The 21538-nt window shown below is 33.6% G+C and overlaps 5 protein-coding genes across 5 annotated transcripts; 3 read left to right on the top strand and 2 right to left on the bottom strand.

Annotated features, from left to right (window-relative positions):
- Nucleotides 1-476: 476 nt before the first annotated feature.
- On the top strand, nucleotides 477-4961 carry vps29 (VPS29 retromer complex component). The gene is made up of 4 exons (XM_051093436.1): nucleotides 477-580; nucleotides 3941-4132; nucleotides 4217-4452; nucleotides 4539-4961. The coding sequence occupies exons 1-4, from the start codon at nucleotides 578-580 to the stop codon at nucleotides 4654-4656; spliced, it is 549 nt and encodes a 182-aa protein (XP_050949393.1). The 5' UTR covers nucleotides 477-577; the 3' UTR covers nucleotides 4657-4961.
- Nucleotides 4962-5003: 42 nt separating this feature from the next.
- Nucleotides 5004-8452, bottom strand: LOC127152651 (uncharacterized). Its single transcript, XM_051093435.1, has 7 exons — nucleotides 8346-8452; nucleotides 8226-8254; nucleotides 7416-7540; nucleotides 6741-6867; nucleotides 6464-6644; nucleotides 6299-6381; nucleotides 5004-5268 (listed from the first exon to the last, which is right to left on the bottom strand). Exons 1-7 carry the CDS (start codon nucleotides 8417-8419, stop codon nucleotides 5138-5140), a joined length of 750 nt encoding a protein of 249 aa, XP_050949392.1. The 5' UTR covers nucleotides 8420-8452; the 3' UTR covers nucleotides 5004-5137.
- Nucleotides 8453-8516: 64 nt separating this feature from the next.
- On the top strand, nucleotides 8517-11879 carry gpn3 (GPN-loop GTPase 3). The gene is made up of 8 exons (XM_051093434.1): nucleotides 8517-8718; nucleotides 8961-9069; nucleotides 10040-10207; nucleotides 10296-10420; nucleotides 10888-11003; nucleotides 11087-11183; nucleotides 11346-11474; nucleotides 11613-11879. Exons 1-8 carry the CDS (start codon nucleotides 8671-8673, stop codon nucleotides 11676-11678), a joined length of 858 nt encoding a protein of 285 aa, XP_050949391.1. The 5' UTR covers nucleotides 8517-8670; the 3' UTR covers nucleotides 11679-11879.
- Nucleotides 11880-13099: 1220 nt separating this feature from the next.
- arpc3 (actin related protein 2/3 complex, subunit 3) lies at nucleotides 13100-15935 on the top strand. Its single transcript, XM_051093437.1, has 7 exons — nucleotides 13100-13216; nucleotides 13643-13742; nucleotides 13870-13946; nucleotides 14159-14227; nucleotides 14313-14439; nucleotides 14583-14677; nucleotides 15835-15935. Exons 1-7 carry the CDS (start codon nucleotides 13211-13213, stop codon nucleotides 15895-15897), a joined length of 537 nt encoding a protein of 178 aa, XP_050949394.1. The 5' UTR covers nucleotides 13100-13210; the 3' UTR covers nucleotides 15898-15935.
- An 858-nt stretch (nucleotides 15936-16793) lies between these two features.
- On the bottom strand, nucleotides 16794-20998 carry ube2g1b (ubiquitin-conjugating enzyme E2G 1b (UBC7 homolog, yeast)). Its single transcript, XM_051093438.1, has 5 exons — nucleotides 20767-20998; nucleotides 20105-20207; nucleotides 19895-19992; nucleotides 19642-19820; nucleotides 16794-17896 (listed from the first exon to the last, which is right to left on the bottom strand). The coding sequence occupies exons 1-5, from the start codon at nucleotides 20807-20809 to the stop codon at nucleotides 17810-17812; spliced, it is 510 nt and encodes a 169-aa protein (XP_050949395.1). The 5' UTR covers nucleotides 20810-20998; the 3' UTR covers nucleotides 16794-17809.
- Between the last annotated feature and the right edge of the window lie 540 nt (nucleotides 20999-21538).

Genomic DNA, 21538 nt, shown 5'->3' with positions numbered 1-21538 from the left:
GATTCAACTCAAATATCTAAGTTGTCACTTAGTATAATTTAACATTTCAAGTTGAATAAACTGTTTTTGAGTTGACTGAACTTAAAATTTTAAGGCAGCCAGGTTACAAATTATTTTAAGTTGACTCAACAAATTGTTTTTTACAGTGTATAAAAGTGACTGTTTAATTTTACATCATACAAGTATTTTTGGGTATATTGAACCGCAGTCAACTCACCTCATCGACAGCATTATAAAATTAGAAACGCTCTAGATTCCGATTGAAGTGGCTTTATTGGTATTGTAAATAGAAAAACATTAAATTATAGACATACACATTTACATAACCTACAATAAAAAAGTTTAATAAATAACTGAATATCCACCGAGTCATTTTCTCACATGTGTAGATTATATGCACCAGATGGCGCTGTCGTTCTTTTGCCTTGCTGAAGTGTGTTGCCAGGTGCTCTTTTTATAAGCGAATTTTTTCCCAGCTCGCTTGTTTTTCTCGCGTAATCTGGCAACATTGAGTTCCTGGCCTTACGAGTCAACATCAGCTTCCTGAGCTCCGTTTCAAACACGCAGCTGGGCAAAAATGGTATGTGTTCATTTATCAGAACCGGTTTCCTTATCAGAAAATACTCTTCCGTTTTAACTTAGTATTAAAATCATACGTCCGAGTGGATATTTAAGCTGCTTTCTCAAAAAACTAGCATTTTAGGACTGGTGGGTCACATGACAGCAGCGAGCTAGCACCGCCTGAGTAATTCAACCCATGTTCGAAACAGTATCGAGTCTGGATGTAGTCAGTCAGTCTTTTAAAAACAGATTAAATCAATGACACACGAAATATATTTTTTGCTACATGAGCTAAATATGCTTTTCAGTGTTGCGATATTTGGTATAGCGTGTTAATACTGAATGTGAGTCCAGTAAGAGTTTGCTAGCCTACAGTGGCTAACATAAAACTGTTGTTCTAGTACATTATATATAACCAGCATATGTTTGGAAAATTAAATACATGGCTTTTGTATTTTCACTGCAGCCAAAGCTAGGTGTTAGGTTTATAAACCTGAAGAGAAACGTTTTAAAATGTATGTGCGATGCAATTATTGTTCCAAATCAGTTTTACATTGAATAGTGCTTTCAAAACGAATCGTTGTCATTGAAATGCTTTTGAAAATAATACTGTGATCTTATGGGAAGCCTTAACAGCTCTTACCCCAAGCTTCACACTAACCGCCTGCAAGTGCCATCCATTCACCATCCACAATCAGCTAACATTCAATCCAATTTACGTTGAGATTCCAGTTGATATCATTTATCCACTTTGTTTCAGTTTTCTTCCTGTCTTTCATCTTTTGTATGTTGTTTTTTGTTGTGATTATGCATCCACATCCCCTCCCTCACACCCTTCCTCACCCACTGTTCCCCATCCTGACCTCTGCATCGTATTCAGGCTGGTCACAGAGTAAGTGCCTCTCCAGACCTCACATGCTCACCGTCTTTTCAATTTTAGACTAGTGCTGCTTTTTCCTCTGGGTTGCTGGATCTAGCATGATTTCTCTCATCCTCAGGCTTGCTCTCTGTTTGCATTGCTCTGGGTTTACAATGTTCTTCATCAAGCGAAACTCATTTCTGGGATCATCAAGTAGTACATTATCTAATTAGCTTGCAGAATACTCTTCCACCTGGTCATTTAGAGAATATATTATTGTCTTTTTAAGCATTACAGGAAGTTTTTGTGTGTGTTCTGCATATTTTTTTAAATATTGTGATGTATATTTTAAACACAAGCTTTATGGAGTATCAGTGAGACTTGGTCAAACATCCTGGTCTCAAAAATATTGGCATGTGTTTGGAATGGCATACTAATGTACTGTGTGGTATATGATGAATACTTCCTACTATTTTATTTAAAGTATGTGAAATGGTATGCAACAATGAACATTTGTAATTACAAGACAGTTGTAATTGCTGTCTAAATGCCAAGTTCTATCATGAAACTCTAGATGGCATAGGCTGATGGGACCTTAAAGCAAACTGATGATATTCACAGCATTAAACTACTTGGCACAAGCTGATTGGTTCATGTTGCATACACAGCCAATGAGCTTGCTGCTTTACATTTAAATGGTGGGTTAGTATTCACTAGAGCATTTTGCAGCACACTTTCAGAGTTCGTCTGAAACCCTCCACCTCCCCAGCTCCACCTGTATAGGTCTGCTAGATCTGCTATGTATTAGCAGCAACATGTTTCTGTACTTGCTTTGCAGCAACAGCAATAATCAACAACAACAGCGTTGCAGATGTGTTCCAGCAAGACCAAATACATTACCATTGTCATATTCATTACCATGCTATAATCTTCCAAGAGTTGTCATGATAGAAATGCATTAATGCCACCTCTGAGCAGCAGTGAACAGTATGTAGACACCCAATGTCACTTTAGAAGCTCTTCTATGCCACCTTTGCAGGGTAAATTTGGTATTAAAACCGTCAGTTTGCATCCAGTTTTGTGTCTAAATGTCGTAACTTAGGGCAGTCCAATAATAAAATATTGCATGTTACATACACTACAAGTCAAAAGTTTTTGAACAGTAGGAAGGTTTCTTTTGCTCACCAAGCCTGCATTTATTTGATCCAAAGTACACCAAAAACAGTCATATTTTTCAATTTTTTTTACTATTTAAGTAACTGTTTTCTATTTGAATGTTTTAAAATATAATTTATTCCTGTGATTTCAAAGCTGAATTTTTAGCATCATTACTCCAGTCACACAATCCTTCAGAATCATTCTAATATTCTGATTTGCTGCTCAGAAAACATTTATTATTATGTTAAAAACAGTTTAGTATTTTTTTTTTCCAGTTTTTTTTAATGAATAAAAGTTCAGAAGAACAGCATTTATCTGAAACAGAAATCTTTTGTAACATTATAAATGTCTTTATCATAACTTTTGATACATTTAAAGCATTCTTGCTAAATAGAAGTACTAATTTCAATCATTTCCAACTTGAACAGCAAATTAGTATATTAGAATGATTTCTGAAGAATCATGTGATACTGAAGTCTGGAGTAATGATGCTGAAAATTTAGATTTGATCACAGGAATAAATTACATTTTAAAATATATTAAAAGCAGTTATTTTAAATAGTAAAAGTATTTCACAACATTACAGTTTTTGCTTTATTTTGGGTCAAATAAATGCAGGCTTGGTGAGCAGAAGAGACTTTAAAGACTTTAAACATTAAATCTTACTGTTCAAAAACTTTCGACTGGTAGTGTACATAAAATTTCATATTGCTGAAATGGCAGTAGGTACTTCCTTTTTTGCAACCATTAAAAAAGTGTTCAAGTATGAATTTATTGTAGACATGCTGAATTGGCCATTTTGTGTCAGTTGTGCCAATTGTATCTCTTCACTGCAATTCACAAATCCTCTCTCGTGGCCTTAAATATATATTAAATAACTGTCTGTTGAATGCATACTTCAAAATTTCTTCATCTTACTGTTTTTGCCTTCTATATTGTATGTGATTTATGATGCACAGTGTAGGATGTTAGAATGCTATTCCAAACATAGCCATGTTGTTTTCAAATGTTTACCTGTGTTATTATGTAAGTTCTCAGTTTTCTATAATACAAAAGATTTGGTTCTACTGTACATTTTTATTTAGACTTGTATGTGAGCGGTTTGATCTCGTCCTGTTGTAGGTTTAGCAATCTCAGCAGTGTTAGAATCAGCTCTTTTGCGCTCAGCTTTGACTTGATTGCTGTCTGAAGAAAATTTGACATATTAATGCTTCCAAATACATTCCAAAATATTCTCTCCCAAATGTTTTAATTAAAAATTTAATTCAGACAGCAATGCTTTGCTTTTGACTCCACTATTCCTTTACTTTTAGTGTCCATCAACTTAGTTTTGTGCTCTAACAAGTTTTATTTCGCCATTAGCTGGTCCTTGTGTTAGGTGACCTTCACATTCCCCACCGATGCAACACCCTGCCTGCCAAATTCAAGAAGTTGCTAGTGCCTGGCAAGATTCAGCACATCCTCTGCACGGGAAACCTTTGCACAAAGGAGAGCTACGACTACCTGAAAACACTCGCTGGAGACGTGCACATTGTCAGAGGAGACTTCGATGAGGTTGACTTTAAGTTCCTATTTCTGTTTTTCCTAGCTGTTCATGCTCTCTTTTAACTGTTCGCATTGCTTGTTTTTAAATGACAGAACTTGAATTATCCGGAGCAGAAGGTGGTGACGGTGGGGCAGTTTAAAATCGGCCTGATCCACGGACACCAAGTGATCCCGTGGGGCGACATGGCGAGCTTGGCGCTGCTTCAAAGGCAGCTGGATGTGGATATCCTCATTTCTGGTCACACACACAAATTTGAGGCTTTTGAGAATGAAAATAAATTTTATATAAACCCCGGATCTGCCACAGGGGCCTATAGCGCACTGGAAAGGTATAACATTTACTTTTATGTTCTTCCCATCATGTTATATGCACTTGATTACATGGATGATTGGTGATTAAATGATCTTTTTACAGCAACATCACACCATCGTTTGTTTTGATGGACATTCAAGCATCTACGGTGGTAACGTATGTCTATCAGCTCATCGGAGACGACGTCAAAGTCGAGAGAATCGAATACAAAAAGTCTTAGAGAGCGCGGATACTCTCAGCTGCCTTCTTTCAGGATGCTAATCTTGTCATTCCCTCTCACCTGAACGTCACGAATGCTGTATCATAACGTTACGCTATATTTTAATGTAATATATAATACTGTTTATATGTCACCAGAATGTCAGCGTTGTGGTTTCAGCAGATGGTTGTTGAGGATGCAATAATGCTGCATTATTTGCATAATGTTAGTGCGAATTAGTCTTCTAAATATGTTATGTGCCCTATTAATTTTTTCAAGGCCCTTGTTAAGTCATCTTTCATAAAATAAAACCCCACATCACATGAGCAGTGTAATCGTTTCTTATTGTTTCTTTAAGAAAACACAAAATTAAACACATTATCAAAATGACTATTTTGAAATGTCTCAAACAGCTTTTTACTTAAAACTGGAATGTCTTGGGTGTGTTTCAGGTATGATCCTGTTAGATATTTTTCTTAAAAGACAAATAAAATAGATTGTGTTAGGTAAGGAATAGAAAGTCCTCATCATCGTCTTCCGATTCATTGAAAGACAAGCCACTCATGTGTCCAGCAAGATATGAATCCATTTCAGTCGCCTCCCATTCAAAGTCTTCTTCCCATGGACGTGATCCTGGAAATTTAGGTCTGTTAAATGCAGCTACACTACCAGTCAAAAGTTTTTAAACAGTAAGATTTTTAATGTTTTTTTTAAAGAAGTCTCTTCTGCTCACCAAGCCTGTATTTATTAGTAACATTTTGATGTATTTTTACTATTTAAAATAACTGTATTCTATTTGAATATATTTTCATATATATACATACATATGTAATGTATTCCTGTGATTTCAAAGCTGAATTTTTACCATCATTACTCCAGTCACATGATCCTACAGAAATCATTCTAATATTCTGATTTACTGCTCTCAAACATGTATTATTATTATTATGATTACTATTATTATTATGTTGAAAACAGCTGAGTAGAATTTTTTCAGGGTTCTTTGATGAATAGAAAGTTCAGAAGAACAGCATTTGTCTGAAATAGAAATCTTTTGTAACATTATAAATGTCTTTATCATCACTTCTGATTAATTTAAACATCCTTGCTAAATAAAAGTATTAATTTTCCAAAAAGAAAAAATTATACTTACTCTGAGCTTTCGAATGGTAGTGTATAATGTAAAAAAAGCTTTTTATTTCAGATAAATACTGATCTTTAGATTGTTCTATTCATCAAAGAATCCTAAAAATGTACTCAACTGTTTTAAATATTGATCAAAATAATAATAAAAATGTTTCATGAACAGCAAATCAGCATATTAGAATGATTTCTGAAGGACCATGTGACTGGAGTAATGATGCTGAAAATTCAGCTTTGATTACAAGAATAAATTACATTTTAAAATATATTCAAATAGAAAGCAGTTATTTTAAATAGTATAAATATTTCACAATATTCCTGCTTTTGCTGTATTTTGGATCAAATAAATGCATTTTTTAAATAATGCATCGAGAATTATTTAAAAAACATTAAACATTTTACTGTTCAAATACTTTTGACTGGTGTATATGCTTTAAATAAGCTCAAGTTTTCATCATATCAAAATCATAGCAAATCCTGCATATTACACTATTTATAGTCTGTAAAGTAACAAACCTACCTCGTGAAGAAGCATGTTTTCCAATGGTAGTCCTTTTATTTCTTAAATGTATCGTATTTGATTTTGCAAATCCAGAAGACACTCTGTGTAGAAGTTAAATGTTAGGATCACAGCTATTTCTTTCAGTGTTTCAGTTATTTTTTGCAGGTGGCATTATTTTCTTACCTTTGATGATTGATGATTTTAGGTAAAGTAGTTTTTTTTACTTTATCTGAGGTTGAAGATCTCTTTCCACTTTGTTTTGTCTTTCTCGTGGATGTACTTTGAGAGTTTGTCGTGTGCTCCTCTTGTGTGGTGTATGTTGACATCTGCCGCTTCGCGTTTAGATTCACATTCTCATCTGGCACTAAATATGAAGTATATTAAATTATATATTTCATCGAAATAAAAGGTATTGCTAACACAGGCAAATATGCTTATGTTATAAGAGGTGATGGTTCACCTGTCCTGATACAGCGGTGTAACACATTCATATAGTGCTGACATATTAACTGACGCATGTGCTCTTTACTGTACGCCTCTGCGATACTGTACAGAAAACGCTTCTGTCCGGGTGTCAAGCCTGGGTGCTGAAAATGAGAGTGAATGTAAATTCTGAGGTACTTGGCATAAGTTTCTTAATAGCTGCTGAACCAGTGTTAAAATAGTCATTTTATGATATATCAGATGCATTTATCGATTGAAAAAAAACGTTTTTGTTTTTGTTTTTTTGTATTAAGCCTTTTATGCTCACCAAGGCTGCATTTATTTTATTAAAAATACAGTAACAGCAGCAATATTATGAAATATAATTATAATCTACATAACTCTTTTCCTATTTGAATATATTTTAAAATAATAATATATTCCAATAGTAATATATTCCAGTGATGACAAAGCTAAATTTTCAGCAGACAAAAATTCAGATTTGTCACCACAGCAATAAACAACATTTTCAAATATATTACAATAGAAAACACTTATTTTAAATTGTAATTATATTTCTCAATATTACAGTTTTAACTGTCATTTTAATGAAATAAATGCATAAGAGACTTCTTTTGCAAAAAACATTTTAAAAACAACATTTCTAATTATCGCAGACTTTTGACCACTAGTGTATATTTTCATGAAATACCTGTAAAAATGGAGCAGCAGTTATGGTCTTAGGGATAAGAATAGTTTTAATGCCCTGATCTTGTTCTGGCACTTGTACAGTTGCAGGTCTTTGTATTTTATGTCCAAATACTGAGTTTGTTTTGCCTGGATAAAGAGAAAAATTTAATTAGTTAAAATTCAAATAATACATTTTAATAAAAAGTAATAATCTCCATATAACAGTTTGGAAATAGCTACATATGACAGTCATTTGTCTTGAGGATTTTGGGATGCCTGTTTGGTCCCACTCAATTGGGTCAGAGACTCTAGTTACTCTGTCCAAATTATACAGGTGTAATGTTTCTGTAATTTACACAGATTGAACTTGCTACTGTAGCCAATGGAAAAAACCTGTCAGGTTGCTAGAGAGATAAAATGGTTGTGTTTTGAGTTCAAATTTACTGTACATGCCATTGCAAATGCATATACTGTATTTACAGATGTATATACAACATAGGAGTGCTGTGGAAATGCAGTGGTGTGAATCAGAAACAATTTTAGGACAGTACAACGTGCAAAATAACGCATGTAAGTTATGTAAATTACACAAAAATACTTTAAACCTTGTCTGAGTTTGCAATAAGTGTATAGAAATTGGAAAATTAGCCGACATCCATATAATTTTAACTGCAAATCATCTTAAGTCTCTTTTAAAATAGAAATTGTGTGCAGTTTAACTTATAAAACCTACAAAAACTGTAGGTTGTATATTTACATTATATAGGCTACACAGTATGTAAATACATAGGTCATATTAGCAATAATAATGAAAAATATGGAATAAACTTACCAGTTTGCACATGGTTAAGACCAGATGGCCTGTCAAGACAGTATATTATTGAAAATACATTGTTCATGTGACAACAACACAATAATTTGCATAGCCGTTGTATGATATTCTGAGGCTTACCTTGGTAAAAACGACTTTTTGTGGTACAGACGGCTTTTATCGTTGTTTTCAAGGAATTTGACGTGCTTTTTCATGCCGGAGTGTTACCTGAACTGAGACTTGTTGAATATTTACAAGTGATATAAGGCGACCTGTAATCTCATCCGACACTGCGCGTGAGTGCGTTTCCAGCGTTTTGTCCTCAGCGGGCTTCCGTAGCTGACGGAAAACAGCATGGCTTCTGTAGATATTGTAAGTGGGACACATTGTTGAGGCAAGTAACGTTTTTGGTGAAATAAGTGAAAACGATATACCATCTAGTGCTGTTGGAGCTGGCGAATTAACAATGCCTCGATACGCGCAACTAGTGATGGGACCTGCCGGAAGCGGAAAGGTAATTCAGTATCAGGAGGACTAGTTGGGTTAACATACTAAATGATACCTAGTAGTTATGATTATATTTTATTGTGTTTATAATTATGCTTAAGTGTTATCCAAAAACACCTGTCTTGTCTGCATTGGTCGTATTTGTTTTAGTCTAAGTACATGTCTTGAACCATGTAGTTGTTTATGAGGTATAGTGATATTTAAATTCTGTCCGAGTATTATATCTGAGTTATTTTCTGTATTTTTCAGAGTACTTACTGTGCCACAATGTTAGAGCACTGTCAGGCCCTCAACCGATCAGTACAGGTGGTGAATCTGGATCCAGCTGCAGAGCATTTTCAGTATCCTGTCATGGCAGGTCAGAAATCAATATATAGATACACACACATACACACACACAGAGAGAGAGTAAAATACATTAAGATTTTCTGAGCAGTTTATATTAGAAGGTTTATAGGATCATGAGAAACAAATATATAGTCAAGGGTTCTCAAACATTTCACTGGTAAACTCTATAATGTACAGACAGTTGTGTCATTATTTACATTGAGAAAATCAAGATGTCAAATAAAAAAAATAGAACACAATAAATAAAAATAACATGATTATTGGTAAGTAAGAGAAAAAATCAAGTAATGAATTAAAAGACCTTTTAATGACATATTACAATGGCAAAAAAGAAAAACATATACAGTACCTTGCAAAAGTATTCATACCCCTTTATTTTTTTCACGTTTTGTTATAATGCAGCTTATGTTAAACTGCTTTAAATTACTTTTTTCCCTCATCAATTTACACTCCACACACCATAATTACAAGCATTGTGACAACTTTGCAAATTTATAAAAAATAAAACGCATACATTGCGTAAGTATTCAGAAAAAAGGCTGCAATATTACTAAATGTGAAAAAAAAAAAATGGAAGGGTATGAATACTTTCGGAAGGCACTGTATATGGATAAATAATTTAGAATAAGATGTATCAAATGCATTTAGAAAATAGATAGATGATGAATTTTGATTTCATTATAATCGTTTAAAATTAAGAGGTCAGTCTTCGAATAAATACTTTTACATTGCATATTTTAAAAATTCAAAAGTCATTTTGTATTTTATTAGTAGGGTTGCCTTTATTAAGGGTATTAGCATTTGACATTAAATTAAAAACAATATCCTAAATATAAAACTGCATATAAGTTGTCTTTTTTGCCAAAAAATTCAGTCAAACTCTCTTTTCTCAGAGAATGAGCTATGGACCAGGAGCTCAATAACTGGTACATGCTTATTTTTAAAGACATTTAATGTGTTACAATTTTCTCCGCACTCAGATATTCGAGAACTAATCCAGGTAGATGACGTTATGGAGGATGACTCTCTGAGATTCGGTCCCAATGGAGGACTGATCTTCTGTATGGAGTACTTCGCTAACAACTTTGACTGGCTGGAGGAGAGTCTTGGTCATGTGGAGGATGACTACATATTGTTTGATTGCCCTGGTAAGAGGTGATGTACCAGATATGGCGCTGTTGTGGATTGGCATGAAATGATACAGAGATGAAAAGCATTGTGTCTTCTGGACTGCAGGTCAGATTGAGCTGTACACGCATCTGCCTGTAATGAAGCAGCTTGTGGAGCAGCTACAGCAGTGGGAGTTTCGCGTGTGTGGAGTCTTCCTGGTTGACTCGCAATTCATGGTTGAGACCTTCAAGGTAACGTTTGGCACCTGGCATTGACAAAAAAATTCATATTATCATTTAAGAAAGTGGAAATGAGGTCTGTTTTGGCAAGCATGGGCTGTATTTTTTGAGATTTTGGACTGTCAAACGATTAATCGCAATTAATCACATGCAAAATAAAAGTATGTGTTTACATAAAATATGTATGTGTACTATGTATATTACAAATATATAAATACACATGCATGCATGTAATTTAGAAATATTTATATGTATATATATTTATATTTAAATATAATGTATATTATATGTACATATAAATATTTTGTTTATAAATAAAAAAACAAAAAAAAAGAAAAAAATTTTTTATAAATATATATATATATATATATATATATATATATATACATGCATCTGTGTGTATTTATACATGCGATTAAATGCGATTAATTGTTTGACAGGCCTAAAAAAACTAACTTTTTTTTGTGCATTTTACCTAGTTTATCTCTGGAGTTATGGCTGCTTTGAGTGCTATGGTGACACTAGAAATCCCACACGTCAACATAATGACCAAAATGGATCTACTCAGTCCAAAGGCTAAAAAGGAAATAGAGAAGTATGTTCATGTAATGCAGATTATCTGTAATTCACTTCAGCCTAGATTTGGAAAACACAACTTTTTTTTTATTTTATTTGCAGGTATCTAGACCCAGATATGTACTCGATGATGGAGGACAACTCTGTATCTTTGAGAAGCAAGAAATTCAGGAAATTAACCAAGGCCATATGTGGTTTGGTAAGTTACATTGACACAGATTCTGCCTCCTGTTGAGGCATTGATAAATATGATAGAAATTGCTAAAAATAATATGATTAAAAAGAAGAGTTTTAGATTTACTGTGCTTGTTTGTTGGACTGCACAGTTTGCTAAATTATTAAGATGCCACTTTATCTTTAGATTGATGACTACAGTATGGTTCGTTTCGTGCCCTTTGACCGCACTGATGAGGAAGGCATCAACATTGTCCTGCAGCACATTGATTTCTCCATACAGTATGGTGAAGACCTAGAGTTTAAAGAGCCCAAGGTTTGTGCATAAGATTAATATCATATGCTATGAACTGATGATTGATTCAAAGATATATTTATAGAGCCTGTTTATTATAAAAACAAAACTGGAAAATTGCATTTTGCACATTAAACTGTGCTTTTTTTTTTACCTTAGGAAGTTGATGGGGAACCCACTAACACAAATTTTGATGAGCTCTTCCAAGACGGAGATGATTCTTGAGCGAGGACATCATACTGTGAAGCCAGACTTGTTCCACTAATTAAGAGTTTCATTTATTTAAACTATATTTTGTCACTTTCATTCATATCATTAGTTGAAGGATGCAACCATAACTTGTGCTATGCCTCAATCTTAGGAGAGTTTTATTAAATGTAAACCATTTTTTAAAAAGTGTATATTTATTTTTGCAATAAAAATATGGAAATGACAAATGTGGTGTTTTAATTTTGTTTAAAAATTCAGTCAGTACGTATGTTGTTATGAATTCAGTAGTGGACTGTTAAACTTGTAACTTATACAAGTGAGGTCAAAGCTTTACATATACCTTGCAGAATCTGCGGAATGTTAATTATTTTACCAAAATAAGAAGGATCATAGAAAATGCATGTTATTTTTTATTTAGTACTGACCTGATTAAGATATTTCACATAAAAGACGTTGACGTATTGTCCACAAGAGAAAATAATAGTTGAATTTCAAAAAATAACCCCATTCGAAAGTTTACATACGCTTGATTTTTAATACTCTTGTTACCTGAGTGATCCACAGCTGTGTTTTTGTTTTGTTTTTTTAATAATAGTTGTTTGAGTCCGTTGTTTGTCCTGAACAGTTAAATTGCCTGCTGTTCTTCAGAAAAATCCTTCAACTCCTACAAATTCTTTGGTTTTTTAGCATTTTTGTGTATTTGAACCCTTTCCATCAATGACCGTTTGATTTTGAGATCCATCTTTTCACACTGAGGACAATTGAGGGACTCATATGCAACTATTACAGAAGGTTTAAACGCTTACTGATGCTCCAGAAGGAAAAACGATTCTGAAGAGCAATATTAAATGAAAAAAATATGATATTTAGACAGAATAAGAAAAAAGTTTCAAAAGTTTTCACCCCCGGCTCTTAATGCGTCATTTTTTCCAACATCAGTGGAACTGTTTGAACCAGAATCAGTGAATGTTTGAACCTTCTGTAATAGTTGCATATGAGTGTCTCAGTTGTCCTCAGTGTGAAAAGATGAATCTCAAAATCATACAGTCATTGCTGGAAAGGGTTCAAATACACAAAAATGCTGAAAAACCAAAGAATTTGTGATATGTAAATATGTAAACGTCTTATTCAGGTCAGTATTAAATAAAAAATAACATGCATTTTGTTTGATATTTCTTATTTTGGTAAAATTAACATTTTGCAAGGTGTATGTAAACTTTTGACCTTTTGACTGTATATTTGGCCCCAGTCATGAATATGTTTACTATGTAGTCTGTCGTGACATCAGAATGGTGTGGACAGTTTTTTAAATGGCACATAACATATTTAGACTACTTAAAAGAAGTGATATTAAAAATCTTTAAAGAAATTTTGCGCAAAAACAGAACTGAGGTAAAGCTGGTGTCCGTCGGCGCCCTCCAGTGGTTCTGGCGGGATATTGTATTGGAAACTTCCTGTATCGGTGTAGGGTGGGACAGCGGAAGCGGCAGCTCACAGCGCTGACATATTCATTTTTGCCTGCTAGATTTGGGACATATTGTACCAAAATGCCGGTAAGAAATCATTAAATGTATGAATTTAGACGATGAATGTGAGTTTGAGCATTTTTTGTGCCATGTTTTAGAGCAGCGGCGAACTAGAAAAAATATTTTAGCGTTATTAGCCATAGAGCTAACCTGTACATCATCATACTATGGCCATTTTTCTACAATTTAGCAGTTTTACAAATATATATTGTATTATGTGTATTATTTTTATCTTTTATTGTCAAACATGGCTATGTAAGTGTCAGAAATATGTTGTTAGAAACAGAATTCGTGCATCTGTCCATTATGCAAACAACTGGATTTCCTCATTTGCATTTAGCTTACTTAGATTTTCTTTAAGAATTGCTCATTTTAAAACATATTTGCTGTGTTAAAGAAATTATATATGGTTTGTGCATTTTATGTAATTTTCTGATTTTTTTTTTTTTTCAGGCTTACCACTCAAGCCTGATGGATGCAGACACCAAACTGGTGGGAAATATGGCAATGCTGCCCCTCAGAACACAGTTTAAAGGTCCTGCTCCTAAAGAAAGTAAGAAATTTAGCTTGTTTCTAAGCAGTCCTATTAGATCAGAGCTGTGTGTGCTTCTTCCTTAAATGGACACTGCTGGTAAAGGGTATTTGACAATTCAACTCTTCCTTCCTGTTTCTATATTCAGCTAAAGACACAGACATTATCGATGAGGCCATCTACTATTTTAAAGCCAATGTGTTCTTCAAGAACTATGAAATTAAGGTAAGGCGAATGACCATGCAGCAGGCTGTGCAGGAGCCTGAAAAATGCCTTGCGTGCCTAAACATGCTTTCATAGTTCTGTCCTGAGAGAGAAGAATACATATTTCCACTGTATCTCACTGTATTTAAACTCTTTACATATGCATATGCACAGTGTTTGTGCCTAATTTGATGAGTTTGTATTGAAATATTCACTTTTTTTACTTTTAATAGAATGAGGCAGATCGAACTTTGATCTACACCACTCTTTACATCTCTGAGTGCCTCAAGAAGCTCCAAAAGGTAACTGTTATAGAATAAAAGCTTAATTTTTTTCATAGTTTATGCTTCAGGTGTAACTAACTACAATCTCCTAAATGATTTACAGTGCAGTTCAAGAGGTCAGGGAGAGAAGGAGATGTACACGCTGGGAATTACCAACTTTCCCATCCCTGGAGAACCTGGCTTTCCTCTGAATGCCATGTATGTTAAACCATCCAACAAACAGGAGGAAGGTATGGCACAGTGAAGTCAAAACATAACTTGGTCTGGTTAATTTGCACATCCACTACGCCTTGTTTGTGATGAGTTTATTAGACGTGTTATTGAATTGATGATTACAGAATTGATCTAGATACCATGTTTTTCTCCTGGACAGAAACAATGAGGGGTTACCTGCAACAAATCCGACAGGAGACAGGACTGAGATTGTGTGACCGCGTGTTTGACCCTCAGACAGACAAACCAAGCAAGGTGAGACGTATTGAAATGTTATCAGTCAAATCAAGGTCATTGAGAAAAGCAGGGCTTTTATAGTTTTAATTTATGTATTTACTTATTGTAATGAAGTGTTAATGTAATTAAATTTTTATATTTATATATGCATATTTTATATTTGTTTTATTATTTTTTTTTAATATTTTATATATTTTATTTCTTTCTTTTGGCATTGCAGAATTTTAATGACACTTAAGCAGTTTTTGTCTTGTTACTATGATTCAAAAATAAACATTAAGAAACGTTTTTTTAGTATTGGTTTAGAGTTTTTTGCATTGCATTTCCTCAAGTCTCTAGGTTCTTTTTTTACTGTTTTTTTTAACAGTAATATTTTAATGTTTTTTAAAGAGTCTACATTTGTTTGATTCAGAGTACAGCAAAAACAGGAAAGTTTTAGAATATTTTTACTATTTAAAATAACTGCTTTCTATTTTAATATATTTTAAAATGTAATTTATTCATGTGATCAACGCTAAATTTACTCCATCGTTACATCATTACTCCACTCTTCATTTTCACATGATCCTTCAGAAATCATTCTAATATGCTGATTTGCTGTTTGAGAAAATTTGCATTATTATTATTATTATTATTATTATCAATATTTAAACTGTTGAGTAGAATGTTTTCAGGTTTCTTTGATGAATAGAAAGATTCAAAGATCAGCATTTATCTGAAATAAAAAAAAAAAATTGTAACATTATACACTATATCATTCAAAAGCTTGGAGTCAGTATATATATTTTTGGTGCTTTAAATTGATCGAAAGTGATGTTAAAGACATTTATAATGTTACAAAAGATTTCTATTTTCAGGTAAATGCTGTTCTTCTAAACTTTCTATTCATTAAAGAAACCTGAAAAAATTCTGCTCAGCTGTTTTCAACATAATAAATTACATTTCAAAATATATTCAATTTGAAAACCGTTATTTTTTTTTTTATAGTAAAAACATTTCAAAATTTTACTGTTTTTGCTGTACTTTGAATCAAATAAATGAGCAGCAAAGACTTCTTTAAAAAAACATTAAAAATCTTACTGTTCAAAAACTTTTGACTGGTAGTGTATAAGCTGTTCATGATATTAAACTAAATTCTAATCAAATAATCATTCCAATATTTATTTCTTCTCCAGTGGTGGGTGTGCTTTGTGAAGAAACAGTTCATGAACAAAAGTCTGTCTGCACCTGGCCAGTAAGAAACCACTCAGGATCTCTCTTGGTATTTCTGCGTGGGATATGGAAGCATTTTTTTCTTTGACATCTGTTTTTTCTTTAATGTGTATGCGAGTGTGTTTACCCCGGGTCTGTTGGAAATTTTTTACTAGTGATGAAATTTTTGGCCTATCATAAAACAGGAGCTGATCAAATAAAAATATTATTAAAGAGAAACAGCATCTACGTGAGTGAATGAAAACATAAGAAAATTGAAAATGAAAAATTCTGTCATTTACTCACCCTTAAGCACATAAGAAGATAGTTGACGGTAGCCGTTGACTAATAGCATGGATAAAAATACTATGGAAGTCAATGGCTACCATTAACTTCTATGTAAACTTAGGTTTAGAACAACTTGAGTTTTTTTTATCTCATATTTCTAAATCAGATTGATTTCATTTGACAAAAACAATTTTTAATAGTTTCAGTTATCAATAACAACACTGCTTGGTGTGTAGTGAGTTCATAATAATTGTTTTATTTATCCGAACTTATTAAAGAGCATAAATGATTGCTGCAAAAAGAAATGACATTCCTCCATATTTAATGCTCAAAAACCAATATTCAGCCAAGGACCACACAAACTGGAGAAAAGTGAGTTTCACACCACTGAATCAAACCGAAACATGACCGAGACCAACTGAAAACGCACAACTTATTGCTTAAAATTGTTTTCTGTTTTCTGAACAACAAATTACATTTGCATTAGTACACAACACCAAACAAACCTCACTCAAGTTCAAGACAAGATCCTAAAAGATGTGTTGCCAAGAATCGTATGCACCTTTAGAAGTTGAGGTAACTGCTTTCGACGACTGACATAAGACATAAGACAAAGGCAAGACTAAAAGAATAAAACATAAGGACAAACACTAGATATGTAAGACAAATGCTACATTTTAATGAGCAATTACATGATGGGGCCTTCGGAGAACAAGAGTGAACAGGATACAGTCAAAAATGAGATTACAAAACTACACGTGGTGGGGGGGACGTCACAAACAAATGACTGATAGAGCTATGGTACAATACATCGTATTTACATACACAAAAAATACAGCTTTTGAGCTTACCATTTATACAAAAAATATTCTCTGTCTCTCATGCAAATATCTAACTTTTTGGTTTGTCCAAAAGAGGATTCCAGCTCAAAAACTGACTAGACGTTGAAACGGACTTGACATCACGGAATACAATTTTCCTTTCCGATAGGAGAACAACTTAAGGCAGCAGAGAAAGAGATGGCCCTTTGAGAGACATCTGCGGTATTGTTTTGTTGTTGTTGTTTTTTTTTTTTAAGGGAACAGGGCTGTCCGACATGTCAGTGAGAAGGGAAATCAGCATCGATTCTGACCATCAGCCTCTACTAGTACCATAAACGCACAAAACACGCCAGAATTGCATAAAAGACTTTCAAAATTGATGGCTCAGTGGCAGATAAAAAAGCGAGTCAAAACACAAGTGTCATGCAGTACATTTCATCATAATTAAGATAATAAATAATTCAGACACACTAGAGGGTGGAGGGTAATCGACATTAATGAAACGTGCTGTAACTCACACATACAGAAAAAAAATAATAATAATTCTACGATGGCTTTGCACTGATATCCCTAAAATGGTGCAAACCCAAATACCTGGTGACTAAAATAAATGTGATCGCCTATTAAAGTTTGCAATATTGGCATATCTAGGGGGCTGGTTAGAATTTAATACACACGATGAAGCTTTGCCACACATAACTGTGATCCAACATATCAGTTAATCCTATGAAATTGATATGAGCTTGTCATGGGTTTAAAAATCAATGCTGAAATAAGTCCTGAAACGTCTGTCTTTGACCTCAAGATGTGGAGATGGGAACTGATATGTAATGTAATACTGATGGGGCGTCTAGTCGAATGCCATTTCTTGGCTTTTCCTCACACAGCGGGCGACTTTCCTCTTGAACTCACCGTTGGGATCCTCTCGCCATTCTTTCTGCAAGCCAATCACAAATGAGAGTTTTTCAGTCATTGCCTTTATTTAACATTTTATTTTATATAACATTATATAACCACTTCCAGGATGTGGATGTTTAAATGGTAATGCTTTTTTAAAATCGTTAATTATTTGCCATTTTTTACAATAATGATGTGTGTTATAGTAATGTATTATCTATGCACCAACATTTTGAAAAGAGTGCATTTCCTATAAATAAATACGTTACATTTAGTACATTTTGATGAAAGGATAAAGTCACCATGAAATCTAAATTGACCATTCCTTTTTTTATTAAATATTTCAGCGTTTCTTATAAATGACAGGATTTCTGCATGTTTTATGTAGTTAAATTTAAGTTTAAACCCAAGTAATTACAAAAAAATACATCCATATGTTCTCTAAATGTAAAAGTCTAGAGAGCACAAAATAAGTTGTATTAGCAACACTTTAAAGCTGAAAAATATATGTTTGAAAAAAGTTTTTACTCGCAATTGCGAGTTATGTCAGAATACTGGAATATAAATTCGCAATTACAAGAAAAAGTCAGAATGCAAAATAAAAACTCACAATTCTGACTTTTTTCACAAGTGAAAGTTTTTGCGTAAAACAAACAATTCTGGCTTCTCACAATTGCGAGTTTTAAAGTCAGAATAGTGGGATATAAATGAATTACGAAAAATATAGTGAGAAGTATTACAACATTAAAACCCGCAATTCTGACTTCTCGCAAATGCGATTATTTTTCCCCCTCACAATTCAGATTTTTTTTCCTCAAAATTGCAGGATTCAAACTAGCAATTCTGATTTTTTTCTTAGAATTGTGAGATATAAACTCGCAACTGTGAGTTATGTCAGAATACTGGGATATAAATTCACAATTACATAAAAAAAAAAAAGTCAGAATTGCAAAATAAAAACTCACAACTCTGACTTCTCGCAAATGCAATTTTTTCCTCAGAATTCAGATTTTTTTCCTCAGAATTGCGAGATACAAACTAGCAATTCTGACTTTTTTCTTAGAAGTGTGAGATATAAACTCGCAAGTGCGAGTTATGTCAGAATACTGGGATATAAATTCACAATTACAAGAAATAAAGTCAGAAGCGCAAAATAAAAACAACTCTGACTTCTCGCAAATGCGGGATATAAATTCACAATTACATAAAAAAAAAAAAGTCAGAATTGCAAAATAAAAACTCACAACTCTGACTTCTCGCAAATGCAATTTTTTCCTCAGAATCAGATTTTTTTTTCCTCAGAATTACGGGACAAACTAGCAATTCTGACTTTTTTCTCAGAATTACACAGTACAAACAATTCTGGCTTTTTTCCCCCTCAGAATTGTGAGATATAAACTCGCAATTGTGAAAACCTAGTCAGGGAAGTCAGTTACGAGGCTCACCTAAGTTTTTCTCACAAATGCAATTTTTTTTTTAATCTCAGTTCTGATTTTTTTTCGTAGATTTGCCTAATACTAACTTGCAATTCTTTTTTTTTCTCAGAATTGTGAGATATAATGTCAGAATACTCACAATTGCATATCAACTCAGAAATAAAGTCAGAATTGCGAGATAAAAATTCACAATTTTAACTTTTCTCACAAATGCGATTTTGCATCTCACCATTCTGAATTTTTTCTCAGAATTGCATAATACAAACTTACAGATCTGTCTTTATTTTTCTCAGAATTGTGAGATATAAACTTGCAATTCAGTATCATCACAAATTGGAAATCAACTTACTGCTGCGTCCACATTGGCTGGCGAGTCACCGTTGGGGTCAGCCAACATGGAGATCACACTAATCATGATGGTCTCTACAGTGTGGATGGGCAGCCAACGCTCCTCAGGTTTCTCATAGCCAAATTTGTCCTCTCCTGGCTCATGTAGGATGGAAATGCACACATCTCCGTTCTTCGCAACTGGTTGGAAAAAACCAATAACATCAGTGTCAGTCGCTATGGGGACAACAATGATTTCACCAACATGAACTCACCATTAGGATGCCAGATCTCTGTAATAAACTTCATCTTAGGAGGCCGAAGTGGGTAATCGTGAGGGAAAATAAGATGCGCCTTAAAAAATCCACCTTCGCTGTAAATCAAAAACAGGAAGGTGAGGAAAGGAGAGGACTAGATTAGCCAACTTGCCACTATTACAGCTGAACCAAAACAACACATGGCTGGTAACAGGATTGGTTACTTACAACAGCGTGTCTTGAGGGCCGATCACGACAACCTCCCACTGGTAGATATCATCATCATCAATAAGACCAGCAGAAAAACCTTCCACTGGGTTTTTGTTGAGCTCTGTAAGAAAACAAAGACATAGCAAAATTCCATATAATACTATATATAAAAGTGTGATCACTTGAGGCTTTTTTCTTGATTTTATTACGCAGGTATAAAGATGCGTAAAGACCAAAGATCGTTATGTTCTAACATGAATATGACTGTATTAAATAAGAAAAAAACTAAATTTTGTTGCCTAAATTATCCACTGCATACTAACACGTGTCAACTGATAGTATAACCGGTAAACTTCGTTTTTACCATTCATTGCCATTGTTTTAAAATATCTCAAATAATATGTTTTTTAAAAAAATATTTTCTTAAACAAAACGTGTGAGATTTGTGATTAACATGTTTATACCTCACCAACTTATTAGGCGCTAGCATGCTAGCAAAGCCTTCTGACCTTATTACTTTACAAGTGGAAATACGAAGCGCATAAGCTCTTACACAAACACCGACACAGTGCGTTTCGTTATACACTATATACATTAGTTAAAAATTCAGATGGTATGAATAAAGATAGTATGGCATAAATTTGTACTACTCACGCTAACAGTTACCGTTAGCCACCTACCTGCTAGCTGTTTTCGCAGAAGCAGGGCCGATTGCTCAGTCATTTTATTTCAACTAATGTTAACAAAATAAATAATGTCTCCAACGAGAATGGGACGAAATAAAGTCAGAGAAATCAATGCTGGCAATCAAAGTTGTTCGACACGCAGCACTTCAGCAGTGTATTTGATATCTACTTCACATGCGCCGAGAACCGATACATGTGATACTGGTTCTGACCTCAAGGCTGTGTGTCACTAGGTAGCTGCCTACTACAGCAGTTTTGGCCATCATTTTGGGCACAATTCCGAATTAGAATGCCCAAAAATGCCGTCTATGTAGGTGTCTCACTAGGTTTTGAAACACGGCCAAAGTAAACGCGACCAAACAGCAACGCTTTTGTTGATCATTCTGCTGAAAATATAGGTATCTTTTCTCAACAGAAATTACATTTAAATCGCAAATATCAATTTTTTTTTTTTTTAACAATATAATTAAGAAATGATTTTTTCTAAATTGTGAATAGATGTCGAATATGTACACAATTATACATGTTTATGAGTGCTCTTATTAACTAAAAATCACTGGTAATTGAAATAAAATAAATAATAGATGAAAAACGTAAAACTTAGAAACGTATTAGAATCATTTAAATTAGAAATGATACCTTGGCAACTATTTATAAAATAAGTTGAAGTCGAAATACTAAAAATCACTAAAACTGAAATAATGAAAATAGGAGAGCTATATAAAACGACTAATAAACAAAAACGTAGCACAAAAAATTACTAAAA

The sequence above is a fragment of the Labeo rohita genome, chromosome 21 (assembly GCF_022985175.1).
Source record: "Labeo rohita strain BAU-BD-2019 chromosome 21, IGBB_LRoh.1.0, whole genome shotgun sequence".
In the NCBI taxonomy this organism is placed as follows: Eukaryota; Metazoa; Chordata; class Actinopteri; order Cypriniformes; family Cyprinidae; genus Labeo; species Labeo rohita.
This window is presented reverse-complemented; position numbering and strand designations above follow the sequence as displayed.